This window comes from Nomia melanderi, chromosome 1 (assembly GCF_051020985.1).
Source record: "Nomia melanderi isolate GNS246 chromosome 1, iyNomMela1, whole genome shotgun sequence".
NCBI classification, from domain to species: Eukaryota; Metazoa; Arthropoda; class Insecta; order Hymenoptera; family Halictidae; genus Nomia; species Nomia melanderi.
In genome coordinates, this window is record NC_134999.1 from 17,242,870 (window position 1) to 17,265,944 (window position 23,075).

Consider the following 23,075-nt stretch of genomic DNA (forward strand, 5'->3'; position numbering starts at 1 on the left):
ATATTTCTTCGATCTTTTATTTTCCTTGTTAGTACAAAATTTGGATCTGTGAAAAATCGAATAATTTTAGGGTAGTTTCTTTGATTCATTAAAATATTTAATATTATAACTGCTGCAATATTGGAGCCTACAGAGCTCAAAGGGCTAATACATTGCGTACAAGTATCGAGAAATCTCGTTTTTATATAGAGATAATTAGCTGTGCAACTTCGCTAATTACAGTATTGAAGAAATATAAAATTTAAATCGAATTGATTATCTATTTGACACTAAAACTACCAGACGGGTCAAATGACCCATGACGTCGTCTTTTTGCAATTATTAGGTAACAACTGTTTCTCTGAGAAATTATTAAAGAAATTCATTTAGCACTACGCAAATTGAATTGTAAATCAATTAAAGTCTGAACAGATGGACTCTTGGAGTTCCTACAGCGAAATTTTCAAAAGTCAATTGAACTGTTCGGTAGTTTTAGTGTTAAAATATATTACATGATAATATGATATCCGAGTTTCTCTATGTATAGTGACATAAGTTGACCTCAGTGAAAATTGCCATTCACAATTCAGTTTTCTGAAAATTAGCCGGTACGCAATGTGTTAACTCTATTTCCACCGAAGGTGTCCAAAGCCACCTTCTGAAATTTTCACTTAAAATCATTTTCCAATATTAGTCGTATATTCTGGATTGTTTTTTCGACTTTTTCAATAACGATTATAAAACTAACGATGGGAAATGTCAAAAATATTAGTCGGTACGCAATGTAATTGCTCAGCTATTAGTTTGCAAGTATTCTCGCTAGTGAATCGTACAATAGTTTTCACTGTTTATAAGCCACGTAGCTTTCGATTTGATAAGAGACACAAGAGTTGCTAAGTGACTTATTATTCCCATGAACACTCGTTCCAACCAAGAATTAACCAAGAGAGTAAACTAGAGGCCAGCAGCTAGACCAGCCTCGACCGAAATTCGGGGACTTGATGGATTCGAGGATGGCGTGTTAGAGCTTCCGACATTTCCACTTTCGCGTCTGGTGTTATTTAATAAAAATTTTGGTCCTAGGATCAACGTAGTCCTCGTACATTGTTAATATCTTGTTTCTGTCGATTGCGCAAGTGGCTGGTTGATTTGTTTCGGTCGTGACGTTGGTTTTGGTGTACGTTTGTGTTGAGGTTAGCGAAATCGGTGTCCCTGTTAAGGGAAAACTGCGATCGAAGGCAGGCTTCGTTGCCAGCCGGGGATGGAAAATTGCCGCGGGAGCCTTGGGGTAACGATCGCGATAACGTAGCCGGCCATTAAACAGCGGCTGAAGTATGCGCGCACATTTCGAGTGCGTAACCGTGTTACGGTTCGCGGAGCCCGACACGCATCTACGCAACCGGTCTAATATTAGCTGGCTGATGGAGACTATTCGGTGGGGTCGAACTACTTGACACGTTGTCACCTGGCCGCACAGGAATCGCGGCTCGCTAGCCGATTTCACTCCACGGTTCTTTTGCACCCTCGAAAATCTTGGTAATCGTTCGCCGCTAGTGAATGTTAACCTTTCGTTTAGGGGATGAAGTAATTTAACACTATTCCTACCGAACGCGTCGAAGGACATCTTTCGAAATTTTAACTTAAAAGTATTTTCATTAGTTGTGTATCGTGAATTGTCCTTTCAACTTTTCCAATAAAGATTATAAAATTAAAACTGAAATGGAAACTGATTGGATTGAGAAAATAATTTTGAGTTAAGACTTCAAAAGGTGTCCTCTGACACCTTCGGTAGAAATAGTGTTAAAAATCTTGCAGATAATTTTTGCGCCAAATTAATGTCAACATTTGTGTCTGTAATGATATTTTCACCATTATATTGTTTTCAACGTTCTTGATATAATAGTAATTGTCCATTAATTATCAATTCCTAGTTTATGATTTATCGAATATTGATATCCATCCCTTATTTTCTCGAGAGTTTAGTAAAATCACTTTCTATATGGAATGTAATTTAACCCCTTGCCGTACAATGACGAGTAAGACTCGCGATGAAGATTTCTAAACTAATTCAACAACAATCGATGTTATTCATTACCCACGGATCAAAGCAAACAACTATTTTGCTATTATCATTGTATTATCTTCAAATAAAATTTCCACTTGAAGTAGAATGGACAATTTTATTGCATTTCTTCCAAATTGTCGATAGTAAAACGGTACACGAGCTTAGTGGCGAAAGTAAATAGTACGTCAAGGGGTTAATAGTGATTCAACAGAGTTTATAACGTCGGAAGGAATACTAAATTACACGGGAATATATCTGCGTCGCAAGTTGCTATTGGAGGGTTTAATAAATTCGGATCTGGTTACTATAAAAGACTATCGATTAGCCGCGTTCAAGGTATTTATTCATACATGTATATATATAGCCGAAAGGTTCGGATAATTCTTAATATCAGTGGATCGCATGTAATCGGTGAAATGCCTAAGTTGTTCATTATCCAAGGTCATCAGCGGCATGTCGGTAGACCGGGCTGACGATCATAAATAAAGGTACCGTTCTACGGCAACTAATTACTAGAAGAATTACGATCCCGTGATTACTTGTTGCGGCGGGCGCGATTAAAATAATTATTCCGACTGCCTTGAGGACTCGCGGACGAAATTCAATAACGTTCGCCGCGGGAAACCGTAATTCCACCGTTTAATGGCAGCCGCTTAAGGGTTGCAGATGAAGCGATTGACACGGAAACTAACGAATCGCCGTTATAAAAATCCAGCTGGAAATTCGTCCACGAAATTCCTTGTAACGGTTACTATAAAAATCACAGTAGGACGCCATTATTTTGGCGTTGCAGCGTTGCCTCGTTTAGTCGAGTCCACCTTTAACCGAGCTTCGTGTTGTCCGCGTTGCTGTTCGGTGGCATCAAGATATTAATTTACTATTTGCAAAAAAAATATCGTATCCACGTCTGGGCAACGAAGAATGGCTTAATTTCATTCGGAAACGAATTAAATATGTGATTGCATCGAATTAAACTGTGCAATATTATATTATAAACGTGTGTTCTCGCGATTTTATTAGACGATTTACGAACACCTATTATCCGGGGGTAGACACGGTGTCTACGTTGCCTCGGGTAACCAAGATTTCATTGCATTTATAAACGATTTGCGAAGGCGATCGTAAAGCTGCTCGAAACGTGCATCTCGTGGAACAGGACGGGCGATGTTGTTGCGAAAAAGGAGGAGAAAAAAAAAGAAGAGGAAAAACAGAGGAAAAAAGGGGAACAATTACGTTATAATTACGGCGTTGTCGCATCGGTTTCATTCTACAACGATTCCCGGCGAACTTGCAGTTTCAGTGTGCATTGAAATGCAGTTTTCTGCCGGGCAAAGTGCACGGTTCGCGGCAGCTTTCTTCCCACGATGGGAGAGAACAAAAGTCGGTTACATAAACGCGCGCGCCGGCTCATTCATTGGCTCCCTTGGCACATTATTCTATGAAATCTATAATTTTTCTTCTTCCTTTTTCTCTTCCAGCCGTACGTCATCGTCGTACAGTCATCGCGATACAGTCATCCGATCTCTGTTCCGCTTACCCTTCGCCGGGACGATCGCGGAGCGCGTAATTATCTTGAGTCATCCGACGAAACGGGTGCAATTTGCAATATTGTTTAGCCGTGAAATCGAAACGGGAAGCACGCGGACCGATGTACTCGCTGGAGTCACTGCGACTCATTCGGTCTGTTAATGATCATGCGACCGTGGATAAATTAATATGCGACCAGCCGGTACCTTGAATCGTGCATTCTAATGAGTGTGATTTCGGATGTGGTTTAACTAGGAAATAGATGAATCGAGGATTGAATTATGTTGTATTGTGTTGTCATCGCGATGAAGTCACTTAATGCCCGCGCTATCAAGTGTCTTGCGTAGAAATTAATCCGCGCGCAATCATCTTCAATCAATGTCCCCGTTGAGTGACCCGGGAACACGATTGAATTATATTATCTCCGTATGGAAATTTAACGTCAGAGTAATTATCTGTCTCTCGATTGAAATCGACTCGGACCGTCCGATCACTCAATCATCCTCAATTTCATAATCCTCTAATGAAGGAATCCATCTCAGTTTCAAGGACACTACTCTTAAAAACAGTTCAAACTCAATCCAACAATCCAATTTTCGAACATCTCGATCCTTTAAGCTTTCTTGAACCATATTCGCTTCACTGATAATCCAAAGCTTCAGATTGATTGTAATCCCATCGAATCCACAGTCCCATTTTCTCCAATCATCCTCAATTTCTTAACCCTCTAATAAAGGAATCCATTTCAGTTTCAAGGACACTACCCTTAAAAACAACTCAAACTCAATTCAACAATCCAATTTTCAAACACCTCGATCTTTTAATCCTTTGCGGACGGAGATTCTTTGAAATATACAAAATCCTCAATAGATGAAGCTAAATTATATATCAATTACTTGAATAATAGAAAAATAGGAAAGTACGTGCTGATCTTTTGCTATTTGAGTAATTAAATCATCTGTTTACGACTTAGTCTTCCAAATACGAAAATTTCATCTAGTCGAAATGTCGATATCCGTCCGCAAAGGGTTAAGCTTCCTCGAACCATATTCGTTTCACTGATAATCCGAAGCTTCAGATTGATTGGAAACCCATGAAATCCACAGTCCTATTTTCTCCAATCATCCTCAATTTCTTAACCCTCTAATAAAAGAATCCATTCCATCTCGGTTTCAAGGACACTAACTTCACAAACAACTCGCACTCAATTCAACAATCCAATTTTCGAACATCTCGATCTTAAGTTTTCTCGAACCATATTCGTTTTACTAATAATCCAAAGCTTCAGATTGATTGGTATCCCATCGAATCCACAGTCCTATTTTCTCCAATCATCCTCAATATCTTAACCCTCTAATAAAGAAATCCATTCCAACCCCATTACAAAGACACTACCCTTAAAATCAACTCAAACTCAATTCAACAATCCAATTTTCGAACTGGATTGGAATCCAATTTTTCCAATTTTTCCATTTTTCTCCAATCAAGTTTGACACATTGTTTAACCTGTCGGTGGTGAACAAAGAGGAACGGGGGCCGGAGAAAGAGGTCGAAGAAAGAGGCTGAGGGGTTGGTGGCAGCCCTAGATGAAACGACCATGCGCGGATTTAAAAACTGGAGCCATAACCGAGCCGGGCACTGCCCACGTGGCACTCCTTACCTCTCTCGTCCTCGTCCCAATAATTAACTGTGTTTTGCACGCGGCGCGGCGGCGCGAGGAACTCGCGCGACGACCAGGAACAAAAGGCCTGGCCGGGCCTCCTAATGGTATCTGAATGAGAGACTATTCCACGAGGACCCTGCTCGTCGCTCCTCGTCCCCGGATAATGGATTCGGTGTCATCTAATAATTAATAGAGTTCTTCTCTCGGCCGCTGCCGCGCAGACGCGCTGCCGCGTCCCGTGTACGGCCCCGGCAATCTCATTCATCACGCTTTCTAACCCCTAAGCATTTTAATTAAGGCCGCGCGAGTTGTTTTTCTCTCTTTCCCGCGGCTAGCTTCGTTTTTTTTTCTCTCTCTCCCTCCCACTTCTTCTTTTCCTTCTTTTTACGTTTTTACACTTTTTCACTGGGCCGTGCCTCCATTTTTCCCGGCCACTCCGAGCGCAGTGCGTTGGGAACTTCGCTCTCTCGTAGAAACTATCGCCGAACGCTTTGTTAGATGGATTTCTTGAGCTTTTAGAGGTTCGGTGATTCTTTCGGACATCGTTGGGTGTTGGAAGGTTAATAACCTGGGAGGAGATAGTCGAATTTTCGTGGGAAACTGCTTTGATCCTTGTGCCACGTGTTTAATAGTACTTTGTATGATTCTCAAATGGAATTTTAGCGACTCTGTTTTGAAACTCTCACTTCAAGTAGATTTATTCGAACTTCATCGTCCTGAATGGCACTAAAGAAATAAATTTGATCCTTGTGCCATATATCTAATAGTACTTCGTATGATCCTCAAATACAATTTTAATGACTCTAGTTATCAAATGATATCAATGTTTTGAAATTTCTGCTTCAAGTAGATTTATTCGAACTTCGTCCTGAATGGCACTAAAGAAATAAATTTGATCCTTGTGCCACGTATTTAATAGTACTTTATATGATCCTCAAATGGAATTTCAACGATTCTACTAATTATCGAATGATACCAATGTTTTGAAACTTTCGAAGATTTATTCGAACTTCATCGTCCCGAATGAAACTAGAGAAATAAATTAATTAGAGCTCGAAGGGAGCGGAATGTTGATGGCTACCGAATAATTCAATGTTTAACGTTGAAATCGTCGAGTCCAGGTTCTCTGGTCGTCGGAACAGCGTAGTTCCGAGCGAAGTTTAATAAAGGGTAACTCGCATGTACTTACTCGGTTGGCGCAACACTGTTCCCGGGTGTAATTCGAGATAAGAACTGGTCCTGGGCCATCGCGACGCGTCCATCTCGTCCGGCGGGACTGCCGGGACAGCGAGCCGACGGGCTGTTAAATATACGTACGTACACGCGTAGGAATAATAATTATTGCTTAAGTACAGGGCTGCGAGTGTTCGCGGCGCGGTGTCTTTGATGGGGAGTTCCGTACTGGTTCGGTATGGGGTCCCATTCCCACAGTACTCGCTTCAATTAAACAAACAGTCCGAGCCTGATCCGTAAATGTTTCGATTTTCCATGTTTCTACCGGCTGCCAATGGCGTCGGGCTCGTCAACGATCAATTAAACGATCAACTCCGCGACGTCGACGTAAATCTTTCAATATTTCTCATAATCAAACGGACCTTACAAACATCTCAATAATTACTGACTGGCGACAGATTACGAATCACGTCTAAATTAAATGAACATCATCGACAAATTATCATTCTATTATCATTCTATTGCTAAATAGAGAGAAACGAAAATTTCAGTTACTGATATTCATGGTTCTGAAGTTACAACTGATTCTGAATTTAACGAATCGCCAGGGACTGTTTCATCGAAGTTACGCCAATGGTCGATCGGGCCTCCACGTGGTACCGCAGTTATCAATTTTTAGCCGTCATAATCGCCGGACAATTCTTGGTTTTTACGTTTACGCGGATGGAAAGCGGCGGAGGGAAGCGAAAACGAAGAGAACGAGGAACGTAATGAATCGAGAGTGAAGAGATAGAGTGAAAAGGAGGGGGATGACGGAACGAACGGAGGAGAGACGGAGACGGAGGGGCAATGGTACAGATGGGCGAAATACTTAGTAATAACTATACTTATCCGAAAGAATCCCGACTGTTGAGTGGGCAAATCGGTCCGCAGGGTTTCTCCGCGTGTCAATCAACCCTCCGACACTGGTCGTCTTTAATTATCGTGGATCGTTCGGTCGCAGGCCGCCTGTTGTTCGAGCCTCGAAGGTGGCCGGCGGTGCTCCGCCGTGGAATTCCTGAAACCAGTCGAACGCGGGGAGGCCGGAACGATTATCTCGATTATTCTGGCTAATTAAGGCGCGGTGATGCATTGTTGCCTCGCTTGCCCACACGGGATATTCTTTCGGTGCCCGCCCGATGTGTCAGATTTGACAGTGGCGCCGTTCGTTTTGGCGTTCCCGGTGGTTTCCGTGATTCTAGACACCTAGAAAATTCAAAGAAGATACTCCTTATATCGGGCAAATTGTTTATAGCAAGATTTATAGTTTGTGATAATTATGTTTGGATTGTAGATGATGTTTCGTTGGTAATCGACAGTTATTTGTTTTCCATGGTGCGAGACGTGGGAAGAGAACAGGCGTTTGGAGGGAATATTTTATGACAATGTTTATAGTTCATTTTTCGAAGAGTATCCCGTGATTCCACGGCGCTGCGTCACGAGACAATTATTTCCCGATGTTTAATTAACAAACGTTATCGTTGACCGCGTCATTACGCGGGGCACGGGTTGGTATTGCGTTTAATCTGACTTCAATTAGTTGATTATCGGAGATCGCGGATGAAAGATTTGTGACGGCTCGGCTTAATGGAAATGAATTTTCCGTTTGTTCCAGTTTAAAACCACCGCAAAAGGATGGCGTGACGAAGTCGAACCCCAGCAAACGACACCGGGAACGACTGAACGCCGAATTAGACACGCTGGCGTCGTTACTTCCGTTCGAGCAGAACATACTCAGCAAACTGGACCGGCTCAGCATCCTCAGACTCAGCGTCAGTTACCTCCGAACGAAAAGCTATTTCCAAGGTACGCTTCACGGTGATTCTATCCGTCGATTTGGATCCTTGTTTGTTTTCTGTCGCAATCCTCTATGCAAATTCTCACGGGCCAAATCAAACACGCAAATGCACATGGGTTTCACGAACTATTACTAATCAGTTTACCCTTAACACGTTGAATGCCGCGCGATTTCATGGTACAAAGTACTTGAAATGGGAAAAATATGATATTAAATCATTTGATTGAATTGCATTGTTATTATTGCCGGTTCATCTAGCTGAATGTCACCACATTAGTTAGCATTATTTATAGTATGGAAATATTTTCAAATAATCATGGTTTAATTGAGTGAACTATAGTAATTCGATTTTGTTGGGGGTCACCGGTGACCCCCATGGCATTCAACGTGTTAAATGCATTCAAATTAGAATTACATGACTACAACAAATTGGAAACAATCAGCAGTTTGGGAGATGTAATAAAAGAATGATGATTTGGAAAGATCAGTAAATATAGGAAAAGAGGTATGGAAATATAATAAAATTAATCAAATCATATAGATATGGAAAAATAAATAATTCATAAGTTCGAGAAAAATCAATAGGATGAAAAGATTACAGTAGCTGAACTCTCGATTCATTTTCAGATACGAGTTTCATATTAACACATCGAATGCTAAATTTCAGCTACTAAAAACGCGAGCGTCGGTGATTATATTGATACATTTTTAAACATCGATCAAACCAAAATTTCTAACTTGCGGAAGAGAATAAGGAATTCGATTTTGTAAATTTTACTTTGGATTTGTGTTATACACATCTAAAATGTTACACGAACGTAGGATTCCCAATTAACACTAGAATTACCGTACCAGTCAAAATGACTGGTTTCGATTGTTTTGTTTGTTATTGATATCTTCGAAGCATTGAATATTCGAAATGATTTTGAAAATGAATAGTTTCATTTGAGAACTATAATGAATGCTTGAAGAAACTGGAAATAATCTATTGTTACAATTTTTATAGGGATTGCATATTAATCGTATTAACCCTTTGCACTCGAGAATATTTTTCTCAACAAATATTCATTATTTTCTGATGAAATGTCAATGATATGTTCTACAACTAACATAAAGGAATACCTTGCATAAATTAAGTAACAGAACTATTTTATTTCGATGTTCCGTGTGTTGACGCATTATATAAAAATTTAATATTGAACTCTAAATTTTATCGTTTTCATGGGTCAAATTAAATGGCGAATGAAAGGATCTCGAGTGCAAAGGGTTAAATCGGTAGTTCTAGTGTTAAATAGACTAAATATCCCGCATTATCGCGGTGACGTGTGTTAATATTAGTAATTGCATTGCACGCGTGATTAACCCTTTGCACTCCGTAGGCTCCTCTCAGTCGCCATTCGATTTGGCACAGAAAAATCATGGAGTATAATATTTAACGTTAAGTGTCGTGTGATGCATTAATATGTGAAATATTAAAATAAAACAGCCTCTTTCTTCAATTTATGTACGATTTCTCGTGAAGCCAGTTTCAAGAAATGTTAACACACTATCGGCGGGTAACATCAAACTTGACTCACACGTATAGCGGGCGAAAATTAGTGAAGTATGAAAAAAGTACACTTTTTAGAAAACATGTAATATCTTCACATCTAATAGTAGGATTTCAATGAAATTCAGAAAATAGGTATCACATAGTATTTCGAACATGTCGATGAAATTTAAAAAAAAATTCAATTTTTAATTTAGCTTCCTATCACTTCATTTAATGTATAACATGGACCAAACAATAATTGTTAATTTTTGAAAGTTTTAAAAGTTCATGTAGTAAGAGAAGAGCTTAATAATGTTTAGGAATATTTTATTATTCAGTTTCTTATACAGTAATTTTATTGACTCTAATATTTTTTTAATGTATGGTATTTTTGAAAACACTCACCCCTATGAAGGGGAATCTGACAAAACTTACACATATAAGAAATTAAACTTTTCTTTTTATGCACTGCACGAGCAGGACATTACAAAATTACGACTGCCCAATATTAGTGACAATGAAAAAAAAGCATTGGTGAGTGTTTCACTAACACTTAGCGTACGTTCTGCATAAAAGGTATTTTAATACCCTTCCCGCCGATAGTGTGTTAACTATATTCCATTGGAAAGTGTTGGGTATTTTTGGTAGAAAACTCTCGGAGTGCAAAAAAAAAAATTATAAATCAGCTGATTCGGCGGTTAGGGGAGAGTACGTTGTCAATGCGCGGTGTTCATTCAGAAAACCGTCTCGCTCTCGGCCCTTTGTATCACCGTGGCCGTTGCACACCGAGATGCATTAGCATCCGACAACATCCTTCGCATCACGCGAATCTCTCGTTACTCTCTCCGCGGAAACAATAAGATTCAAAAACAATGGACAACGTTCTTCCGCGATTCGTCAAACTTCTTCGGAAACCCTCGCCACAACTATTGTAATCCCCCGGCGACCATTGTTGGCGGACGCCGCTGGGAAATTTATGGAATTTTCGTACGGGCGGAACGCGCCGCAGGAAAAACGAATTACCAGGCACACGCTCGTCTGGACGAACGTCTGGAAACGTTTTTTCTGATACCGATCCGAGGCGGTTCGTACCGTAACGAATACAATTGCGATTTAATTGACTTTCCTACGGGTATTACGATACAGCTCGATGGAAGAATCGCTTCCACGTGAGAATAGAGGATCGGTGGAGCAGAGATTGAATGCAATTATGTCTGAAGACGGCACGGTAAGTTAGAGGAAATGTATTTTAACCCTTCGCGATCGGTGGCGCCAACATACCGACGTTTAACGTTTGTTTTTGAAATCGGTATCGGCAATTGTTTTCTGAGTAGTGTCATTTTGCGAGAGGTATTGTGTTTATTATTCTTTACAGAATTCACATTCTAGAAAACACATTGACTTCAACAAATTTTTAACCCTTTGAACTCTGTATGCTCCAATATTACACCAGTAATATTAAATATTTTAATGAATTTTAAGAAAACTACCTTAAGATTATTAGATCTTCCAAATATAATTGTCGTGAATTAAAGGTCTAAGAAATGTTATAACATTGTTAATTTTCAGTAGGACTACTATCAAAATTGGTAAGAGTTGCTGACATATCACAAAACTATGTGGTGTGCTAAGGGTTAATATCGGTATATTTATTATAAAGTATCTATAGAAAAATAACTTTGCTGATAGTAAAAGGTTAAAATTCTCAAGCGATTCTGTAAAGACTCGATACAAATAAATTAGGTAAGCAAGAATATTCGAGCACTTATATTACGGTATCCTACATATCAATAAACCCTAATCGAACTAGCAGAACAATGTATTCCTAAGATGCACATCATTATCCAGAATACAATGATCTACCAGTAAACCGAACAAGGAAGAAGGTACGTAAAAGTCTCAATGAAATAACTACCAATAAAACCTCATTTCGATAATGCTCTATATCCCCGTACAAGAAAACTAGAAATCAGCCTCGAGATACGAGGGAATAGAAAAAGAACGAAGAAACGAACGAAACCGACGAGCGCACACTCGTTATCCCCGGTTAACAAGTCACAGGAACGGAAGAAAGCCGGGAGGAGCCTACGCGGAGGACTAATAATGTTCGCCAATCGATACGCTGAAAATCCGCCGTAAAAAGATAAGCCACCGGCGGGTTATTACGAGAAACTCGCGGCGCTCATTTGCTCGAAGGTTGTAATTTCAGTACAAAGAAGACTTTATAATCCGTTCGTGACGCGGAATCGTAACATCAGCGCGGCCCCCCCATTTGCATTGCTTATTCATAATTAGTCAAGATATCCGAAGCGGAGCTATGACATTTTTAAATTTTTAGGTCAGGCCAGATATCATGCGGGCCCGCGCGTTGCCAGATCGAACTTCGATAATGCCCGCCCCAATTCACCTTTTCGGGCTCCGTGTTTAGCTCGGCCACGATACGTCGTCCGAACGATTTAGTTTTCGCGAGAGTTATCGTCCACGTGACAGCGGATCTCGCCGGGCCGGGCCGGCCCGCCGAAAAGATAAATTCATTTGCATCGGGCTGACCCGTATTCACCGCGCGAGATCATGCCGTGACCGAGGCAGATTATAATATTGAAGGTTAACGCGAATATATTCTCGTTCCCGGGCGGGGGTTGAAAGGTTGTAAAAATCTACCTTGTCGTCGAGTGAACGATCTCGCGGCAGCGGAGAATTTTTTATGGGCTACCTTTCGAATTGATGGCTCGTGCTTCGGCTGCTTCGAGAGGTACAGTGTTTTGTTTTATCCTCTCGGCTTATCTTTTAATTTTATCTTAATACGTATTCATAGTATGTACTTTATTATCGTCCCGGAAGATAACGAATTCATTCTCGCCGGTTTCGAGTACGCGGAACGATGAGCGGAGAATTTGGATATTCGAAAGGTTGCAGGATGTAATTGGTACGCTTGAAACCTTGCTTTTTCTGTTCTGTGAACAGGGGAGATAAGGGATTTTAATTATTTCCCGCGTTCGGTGTTTCGATTACGGATTGGACACACAGTGCATTCGCATATGTTGTACAGAGAAAAGTGCAAGCCGAGTCAGGTGTCCCGCTCCTCCGCGGAACTTTTACCGCCGACAAAAGGAAACTTCTTCCTCCAGGGGAACCACTTCCTCCACATTGTTCGATCTAACGGCACCAACGGCCGAACAAAGTTGCTTCCGCCGGTATTTTCCGCAAGTACAGGAACTGTGCCAAAAGGTTTCCTGTCACGACCGGCGTGCCCCGAGTCTGCCCGCAAATATTTGCCAGCGTTTCCAACTAACTTCCGAGCACATCATATTCCAAACAAACTGCCGCACGGATTTATAACTAAAATTTCACGTTGAAATCTCTGCCTCGCGAACGCTCGTTAAAAATAAATCACATCCTTAACCGCCTAAACAAACACGAATTCAACTACGATTCAAAGAAACCAAGATAAACCTCCAGCTGATAACACTAACAATTCAACTTCCAATATTCACACAAACATTCAACACAAAACTTACAATGAAAATCTCCTTCCAATATATGCAACGATGCTCCATTTTCTATAAACACAGAAATCCACAGATAATCCCAAACAAACGACTACAAGCACTTCCACCAATTATCCCTCCCAGAGCATCTCGAGACGGTCGCAGACAATGCGGGGCTCTCCCTAAAATCGTCAAACAAGAATCTCGCCGATATTCGGTCGGAACGCCGAGTGTTATTCGCAATTAGCTGTAGCAGGGTTGCGCGCGGCGGAGGCCGAGTGGTGGGGCGTGCGAGGGGCCCGCGGGCCCGCTGGTAATGCACAAGAACTCCCAGGTATCGGGGCATCGGGCGACACTCTCCCGGGAGTCTTCGGGAAAGATCTGAGGTCCGACAATGAATACCTATTAAAACGGTGTGAACAATGCCCGGGGCTGGGCCGTGGTCTCGGTCTCAGGATCGCGCCGGTAGCAACAAGAGCGCTAAGTAGAGGGACCGGGCAACCTCTTGTGCCCCGCAGGTGATATACTGCGAGATCCGCGATATCGGGACGTAGGGCCCTCGCCGGGGCCCCGAGGAAGAAACTGGACACAACGCTCGGTTCTCTCTTTCTTTCTCTCTCTCTCTCTCTCTCTCTCTTCCTTTCGTTTCTGTGTCTTGGCAACACTCCGCAGAGCAACGCCACGCCATCCCCCGGGGCTGTGTCTCTCTTTCTCCGCGTTCGCATTCCTGTTCCCGTTTCGCATTCGCATTCCCGTTCGCACCCGAGAACTACGATCCGGATTCGTGTCCATTACCTTGCATACGCCGCGACCCGCTTGTCGTTCACCCGCCCCCGGATTCTGCTGTGGGAGCCGTGCTGTTTCGAGAGGAGGCCTCAACCCTGAGTGCTCTGATTTTGTCGCTGCGTTTCTACCTTGGCTTTGGGAAACGGAGGAATAGTGGGTGGCTTTGTTTTTGGATATTTGGTTTTTTGGATTTGAGGGAGTTTGAGATTTTGGGGATGCTATGTTTGAGGTAAATTAGGGGATCTTGAGATTGGTGATTGTGTTCTGGTATTTAAAGATAGATGACTTGAGTACATAGGTTTGAATTTTGAGGGTGGAATTTTGAGGGTTGAGATTTTGAGATGTTAGTGTGTTTGAGGTAAATTTAGGGATCTTGAGATTGGTGATTATGTCGTGGTATTTAGTGACAGATGTCTTGAATATATATTTATCTTTGAATTTCAAAGAGCATCGGTGCTTACATTAACTTGTTGAATTATGTTTCATACGTTCGTTAAATATAGATTATCGCTGGTAATTTCCCGGAATAAGTAGGAAATCTACATTAGCGGCAATCCCGCGTTCATCTCGTTTGAACTTAAAAGAAACGAAGGAACACTTAATCAATACTGATGATTAATAGTTCCTGTTTCTAAGTCGTAGCGAGTCTAACCTAGTATTAGTTCCAAGGGATTAAAGAAAGAGGAACGATCGATGATGGGCCAAGTGGACCAGTTGATCCGAACGAAGCGGAGCTCGAGCCAGCGAGGAAGAAGCATTCAGGACACTGGTATTATCAGAGTTTCCACGGCGGTGGTGGTCGGGGGAGCCGGGGGAGGGCCAGCGATCGTTCGTGGCCAGGTTCGCAGTACTTAGCGGCGTTAAATCGATAAAAGTGTAGAAGCCGCATTACGAGGGTTTCGTGTGGGCACACTTAGAGGCCGCGCACGTTCGTCGTGAGATTGGAGTTGCAGAAGGCAACTCCAGACCGGGGGAGGAAGATAATGGACGAGAGAAAGAGGAACGTCTGCCCATTATTCCGCAGCGATTCTTCGATTGGCCCCACCTGATTGCGATTGCAGATGAGATTGCACACCCGCGGCCAAGGGAACCCCGCTCCTGGCGCACAGTTGCATAATTCTGACCTGTTCCCTGAAACTTCTCCCGTTTCATCGAAAACGTTCGCCGGCCAGTAATTCGATTGACGAAAATTCCTGTCGAATCCGTTCACGACTGCTCCGTCGTCGTTAATACGTGTGTCGTTAGAGAAATTATTCTCTATTCCCCATGCATGGCTGTGACACTGCAGAATCGACTCTAATTCCAAGTTTCCCTATTCCTAACTCTTCTAGTTTATTATACGACATTCCCGAGATACGAGAAAAATTGTTATTTTAGTGGAAACTTTAAGGCTTGAGAAAGCCGACCACATTCTATTCTGAGCCATTCATTTCTCCTCATTAACCAGTTAACTGTGTTTGACGAGTATACACGTCATCGTAAAGCTTGATACTAATTCTTTCATGAATTCTTTATTTTTCCACATAAACATGTAATCCATCTTTGCTTTGATCTTTCATTAAAATACACTCTACGTCCATTCGTCCTGCGTTCGACGAGTGCCCGCTCCATTTTTCGATTTTATTGCACGAACGAGAGGTATTTCCAACTAAATTCCACAGTTAACTGCTTAGTAAATACAATTCTCTACTTAGGAATTCTAAATTGGAAATGCTTAGAACTGTTGCAAGATGGACCTTTCAACGATTGCTATACGCTAATGAACTATAAAGAATGCGATATTAACGAGGGATTCGGAAACATTAACTCCTTGCCGTACAATGGCGAGTGAGACTCGTGATGAAGATTTCTAAACTAATTTAACAAGAATCAATGTTGTTCATTATCCACGGATCAAAGCAAACAACTATTTTGCTGTTATCATTGTATTATCTTCAAATAAAATTTCCACTTGAAGTAGAATGGACAATTTTATTGCATTTCTTCCAAATTGTCGATAGTAAAATGGTACACGAGCATAGTGGCGAAAATAAATAGTACGACAGCAATCGACCTCAAAGATGACGAGAGTCAGAAGCAAGAAAGTCAAAGTCAAGAGTCGTTCCAGATGAATCAATGAAGTCGCTGAGAAGTCCTGGAAGGTGGTTCATTAAGTTTCCTGGCGGAGTGGCATCGTTTACTTGCCACAAGCTCGGTTCCACAAACTCCACCGACTCTCGGTTCCCGAAAAAAAGGGAGAATAAAAAAAAGGAAACGCGGTCCCCTACGCTCCGCTATGTAAATTAATTAGCCTCTCGGTAAACGCGCTGATTTTTCAGGCAGGCACGTGGTGCGTCCTCGCCTCCGGTTACTCAGCAGAAAGAAGAAGAGGAGGAGGAGGAAGAAAAGGAGAAGAAGGAAGGTGGCGGACGTTGCAGGAGATTCAGATAGCGGATCGTGGGGGTTGCACCTCTTTCGCTTTTTTACTGACGCTTACCGTTCCTCCCGGTCCCCCCTTGGACCCCCATAAAAGGTCCAAACCGACGAGTCCCGGTAATTAACCTTCTCAGCGTCGATCTTATTGCCCTGCGCCTCGTGTTTCCCCGGTTTTTGTCGCGACGATTTCGACGCCGGTTTTTGACGAGCCAATCCCGAACGAAAATCTCGCCCCTCGGTGCAGTTTGATTAATAATTAATTATCGATCGTGCCCGATAAGCTGCCGAGATGGTTTCTTGCGCTCTAAAGTGATACATAGAAACCTCCGCTTCTTATTCGCTTCTTCGAGCGTTGTTGATTTCTCTTAATTGAAAATCGATAGAAAATTATTAGTATATTTTTATGGTGCAACATAATGCATTGCCCTTTACTCGATGCGAAGGGTTGATTAGGATTACTGCAATTGCGATGTTATGGAATTCTCTTTTCGTCGATTTTTCGTCTACTTTAGAGACAGTTCGTAGGCAGTAAGTTTGACGGAGAATTTTTTCCCATGGCGAGTCAAACGAGAATTTACATTTGAAATTTAAAATATGATGGGAGCAGTTACCATTAGGCAGAATGCATCGCGCCCGATTGCGCGCGCGACAGGAAGAGGAGAGACGAATAAGACGGCTGATGGAAATGTTAGTTCAACGCATTAATAATCCCGCGGACTAATTACTGGCCGCGCGAGGGCATCAAATCCTCATTACGCAATTCGTCACCCTCCGACACCTTAATCAAAATCCGCCGCGCGCGGAATAATGGCGGAGTACTTTTCATCGTTGGATCCGCCGCTTTAAGACGCTTTCCAGTGACATCCCGAATATCTCTTTACTTCGTTTCCGATCTGTTATCAAAAGCATTTGCGTTCAACGTTAATTAATTTCTTAATAATCTTCCCTGTCCCTCTTTTATCCAACTATACAAGTCATCCGTATTGAATATTAATTAAAATTTCGATGATCTTCTCCACCGTTCCTCGTCGATCCACTATCGAAACTGCGCGAATCGGGTATTAATTAAAATTTCACTGATCTCCTTGCGATCGAGCCACAATTAACAGTTGCTTGAGACGGATATTAATTAACTAAGAATTTCAACGATCCCGGAGGAACAATATTTCCTCCGCGGCAGTTGCGTCTAAAACGCGGCGGACTGGGGGACGCGGTTCCTCGGCGCGCAGCTTGTAAGTACTTAGCGTCAGCGTACCTTGTAAACGCGCACCATGAACGTTGATGAAGAGATACACATCGATACAGTTACCTCCTCATCATTACGACTCATTTACATTTTTCATTTCGATCTGACACCTGGCGGGGAGGGACACACGGGTATAGCAACGTCGCGTGACGAGAGGCGGGGGGGGAGAAGGACGGCGAGGAAAACGGGAAGACGAAGGCAACGCGGAGCGACCGTAACGAAGTCCGCGAAGTCTGAAGCGGGGGAGGGGGGAGGGGGGGGGACTTCCGGAAAAGAGGAACACGAGGCGGGAGATGATAAAATATAAAAGTTAAACGCTGGAAATTGAAAAGGTTCGTGTTGAAAGGGAACCCGGGGCACAAACGTCAGCCAAATGGAATATAAACGAGGGGAGCCTGATTAATTCGAAACTCGAAACGTACTAACGAAACATGATGATTTATAACCGCGTTGAAACGTGTACAAATTGGTGAACCGCGGATCTCGCGCGTTTACGGCGTCTTTATTACCATAACAGATAAAAGAAGACGAGGGAAATGGAATAACATCCGCGCGTTATCGCGTTGATATTCTCGCCGTCTGATCCGACATTGCTAAACTCTTGTGTTCACGGTATATCGGCGCGACAGAAATAGATAATATAAATAATATAATATACACTCGGCATGGGAATCTTCATTATTCGGTTGAATATTACAAAGCAATTCGAGCGAATGAAATAACACGAAACGAAGATTCGTGACGATAAAGGGATAAAGAGCGAAGTAGTGGAAAGAAGGGAGGAGAGATACAGGAAACGGCTTGATAAAAAGAAGCAAAGGGACCAGCGTGTAAGACGCGAACGCAGCTTGTGGCTGATGGAACGAAGATGGCGGACGGCGAAGGGAAGAGGGAGAGAGACAGACGGACAGGAACGAAGGGAATTGGAGCAAGCGGTAAAGAAAGATTGACAGAACGGAACCCGGTATGCGAGAGGGGTGAAATCAACGAAACGGATCTCGAGCGGGCAGGCAACGGGAACCGGAAGTCGGCAGAGGGATTATACGGAAGATCGTTAATCGATTAAATTCGTCGGCGCGCAGTCGCGCCACCGACCAGTGCAATTATTTAATTTCGCCGATTATCTCCGGCCGCGTCCATTTTTCATGTCATTATCGCGATGCGGCGCTGCCTTTATGATTTCCCTTCGGCCGCGGGGCGACGCGGCGCGGCGCGGCGCGGCGCGAGCGTGAGCGCGATGGGAACCGTGCGTCATTGCGTATGAAGTCATCAGCCTCGGGGCGACGATTGAACCAGGGCCCCGCGGCTTTGAAAAGTGATTTCCATTCCGGTTGTCTCGTGCCGCGCTGCACGTCTTATTTTTATAGACACGCGACGGGAACGTCGTGGCTCCCTTGACCCTGGCTCGTCGTTCGCCAGTGTTTCTGGCTCGCTGATAAATTAACCCCTTTGCGTACTATTTACTTTCGTCACTAAGCTAGCGTGATATTTTACTATCGACAATTTGTAAGAAATAGAGCAAAATTTTCCACTCTACTTCAGGTGGAAATTTGATTTGAAGATAATATATTGATAATAGAAAAATATTTGCTTGCTTTGATCCCTGGGTAATGAACAACGTTGATTCTTGTTAAATTAGTTTAGAAACCTTTATTACGAGTCTCACTCGTCATTGTACGGCAAGGGGTTAACGATCGCGTCACGGAGATCTCTTTTCATTGGATCCTTGGTTTCGTTTCGTGTGATCTTCGTGTGCGGAGATTTGTAAATTAGGGGTAGTTTCGGTGGATTGGAAGATCGATGTTTAGAGATGATTGATTTCTGTTTGGATATTGTGGATATTTGGCTATTTGTTTAGTTTTAAATTGAATTTAGTGATATCGGATTGTAAGACAAGATCCGAACGAATGAACTCTTGTAATTGCTATAGAAAACTAAAAATAAGTTGATTCGACTGTTTGGTTAGCATTAATACGCGTTAGTTGCACAGATATGAAATAAACATTGAGTAAAATACTAATTAAATAGTATTAACCGTTTGAGTGCTGAGGAGCGCTATAACGTTCTTCTTGTGTTGTGCCAAAATTGCGGAGAGCGCGGAGGCGCTTCTGTTTATCAGGATCAAGATCTTTTGAAATAACACAATATTTGTGATCTCATTAGATAACTACTGCTATTAATCCTTTGCACTCGAGAGGTGATTCTCAGTCACCACTTGATTTCATTTGCAAGATTATAAAGTCTTATATATAATATTAAGCTTTGTATGATGCATCAATATATGGACTATTGAAATAAAATAACTTTCCTTCTTAATTTATACACGTTTCCTTGTTAATTACTTTCAAAAAACATCGTTTGTATCTCTTCGAAGAATATTGAATATTTCGAGTGCAAAGGGTTAATTTCTTTGCATACAAACCCAATCACTTCATTTTTGCTAAATATCCACAAAAGTTGTTTATCATCCAAACGGTCAATTAAATAAAAAAAGGTATAATACACCGCATTATTTCTACAAAGCCAATACAGAAACTCATAGCGAATCATCGAAAGAAAGTTTCATTCCATTCAAAGCACAAAATGTTCACCGATCATCGAATTCCCGGAGCTCGAAAGATCCTCGACCCGTTCCCTCGTCGAGATCGATCCGGAACACCAGTAGCGGCCATTAACTGGAGAACGATGCTCGTCGAGCGCGCATCTTTTTCATCCACGCTACGATCGTCCGTGATCAGCCCGCGATCGGCCGTTCCACGCGCCGATCGAGATACCGAAAAAAAGTTCGTTGGGACATCTGCCTGCGACACCCATCAAGCCCTTCCGATGAAATGACGCGGCCGCTGCATTTTTCTGATAGGGAACGGGCCCGGTTCACGGAAGGAATGGCACGCGTGCGATCGGTATCGGGCGTCCGTGCGGCCGGACACTCGGTCCTCCTTTCGGACGGGCAACATCCGATTTGCCTTTAATCGGTTCGACACCGAGCGGCGGACCGGACACGCGATAACTATCGCTCATTAACGTCATTATTAAAAATGCGGCAATTAGACCGGGGCGAATATCGACTTATATGGGGCGGGGAGCCGTGCGCTGTTTTTCGATCGTGCCGGAACACCTTTTCCCGATCCTGCCTCTTTCTTTCGGTAACGTGGATCGGGATCGTTAAGCGCTCGGGGACGTATGTCCACTGGTAGCCCCGGTTTCCTGGGAATGGGGATGATTTTTTGGGGGAAGCTCTCCGTCGACAGTTTTAGTAGTTAATGAAGGTTTTTCGGTTGATACTCGGTGCCCGGCGTTTCGTGCGTGTCTCGTTATCGACAGGTTGTTCGATGGTTATCGTTGATTTCGGAGAGATTCTGCTTCGAGATTAAGCAACTTGTTTAGCAATTGATGCAAGAGTATTCGTGTTTGATGCAGTTTTTGCTTGGAAAGTAGTGTTTAGTAATGTGATCGGTGTAAAGGATATTGTATGATTTTGTTTGATTTTACGGATACTTTGTGCAGCGTACAGTCGAATGTTGAATACGATTAAGATTAACCCTTTGCACTCAGAAGCTTTTCACTAGAGACTCAACACTTTCCTATAAGACGTAGACGACATTATTTGAAACGAACTAATGAGGAAACATATGTAAATTAACCCTTTGCACTCGGGAGGTGACTCAGTCATCACTTGATTTCCTACAGTGGAGCTATAAAGTTTGATGTTTAATATTATACTTCATATAATGCATCAATCTGAGAAATATTGACGTAAAATAGCTTTACTCGTCAATTCGCGTGAATTTCTCGTTGAGTTGGTTTTACAAAATATCGCCTCCATCTCATCAGAATATGTTGAAATATTTCTAGTGAAAAACTTCGGAGTGCAAAGAGTTAAAAAACAGAGCTATCTTATATAGATATTTCATATATCGATGCATTATACGAAACTTAATATTACATATGACACTGTAATTTTTTCTATCGAATGAAGTGGCGATTGAGAGTCACCTCTCGAGTGCAAAGGGTTAATTCACTGAGTAATTGAGAGTGAGAGAGAGTAAAAGAGAGTTCTCTTTTTGTGTTCTATTTACCTAAATCGAGATAAACGCGAGGAATGAGAAAAATGTGAGCACGAGATAGATCAGTGGAACGTGGTAATAGAATATCGTTAATGGCTTCTGATTCGGTGTATCAATGCAGTCTACATTTTATAATCGCCAGAACACGGTATGCACGATAATGGCCGCACCGAACTGTCTCGCCTGTATCAGTTTTATGCTTCCTTATATGATACCTGTAACAATATGATTGTTATTACGATCAGCGATGGTCACGCGAAAGGAAACGGACACGGGGTAACGTGACCACTCTACGGACAGGATAATTCACGCAACGATTAACCGGCTGGATAATCGAACGTAAGGATAATCACGGTTCTGGCGTCTGCGTTTCGTCGTAAAGATCCGTATCTTTGTGCCACGAACTGTTTAGACGGGCCCGCTCTAATGGATTATGATGGATACGTAAGTCGACAGTGGTTAGATACCGAAATGTAATTAAGGTGGAATTGGATGAAATTGTAACGGGAGATTGAATTAGACTAATAACGCTGTCGGAAATAAAAAGAGATATTAGGTTCCTTCGAATCGGTATCGAGCCGATCTGCGTTTCAAACATCGGATTTCAGTGAAAGTTTCACGAATCTGCTAGAGCTTCTTCATGGAATGCAAACTTCATTTACACTTCATCGAAAATTCAACGTTAACACGTTGACTGCCACGTCACCGATAAGGAGCTTCCAAATTACTTGAGAATAATTATAATTAGATAACTAATGTCGAGTGGGAATATTTCATACCGTAAGTTACTAGATAACAGTGTAACGTAAATATTGCGAATAATTAGTAACGGTGGCAGTCAACGTGTCAACACTTGACCCGTTCGCTGCCAGTCACGAATATACTCGTACCAAGAGATTGCCAGTTTGGTACAATCTTGGTTTTTTTTTATTTATATTTATTTATGGTCGCATCAACACTTGGCTCATTAGCGACTAACAGAGAGTTTACAAGTTGTTCATTAGAGTTAATCTACATATGTTACATAGCTAATAATTTTATGATACCGATTTTCAAATGGTATCCCAACAGCTTAAAGTAATCCTAGGTTCCTATTTACTTATATTTTATCATTGTATATTCCGATCACTCTCAAAAATCTTAGACTTTGTTCAATCGTCTCTGGGTTTCCAATAGTTTCTTCCAGTGATGTTCCTATGTTAAATGTTTTCCTTGTTTTAGAAGATTTGTCGCACTTTTGCATGATGTGTTCTACCGTTAAAACAATCTTGGTTGTATTTGAAATGTATCGTAATATA

At 42.1% G+C, this 23,075-nt stretch overlaps 1 protein-coding gene across 2 annotated transcripts in view; it reads left to right on the top strand.

The window, feature by feature from the left end:
- Nucleotides 1-23,075, top strand: part of ss (aryl hydrocarbon receptor spineless) — a 172,684-nt gene that overhangs the window by 61,921 nt on the left and 87,688 nt on the right. For both annotated transcript variants that reach the window (XM_076370352.1, XM_076370357.1), the window contains exon 2: nt 8,062-8,252. In XM_076370352.1, coding sequence (XP_076226467.1) covers nt 8,062-8,252 — 191 coding nt within the window. The remainder of the gene's footprint in view (nt 1-8,061; nt 8,253-23,075) is intronic.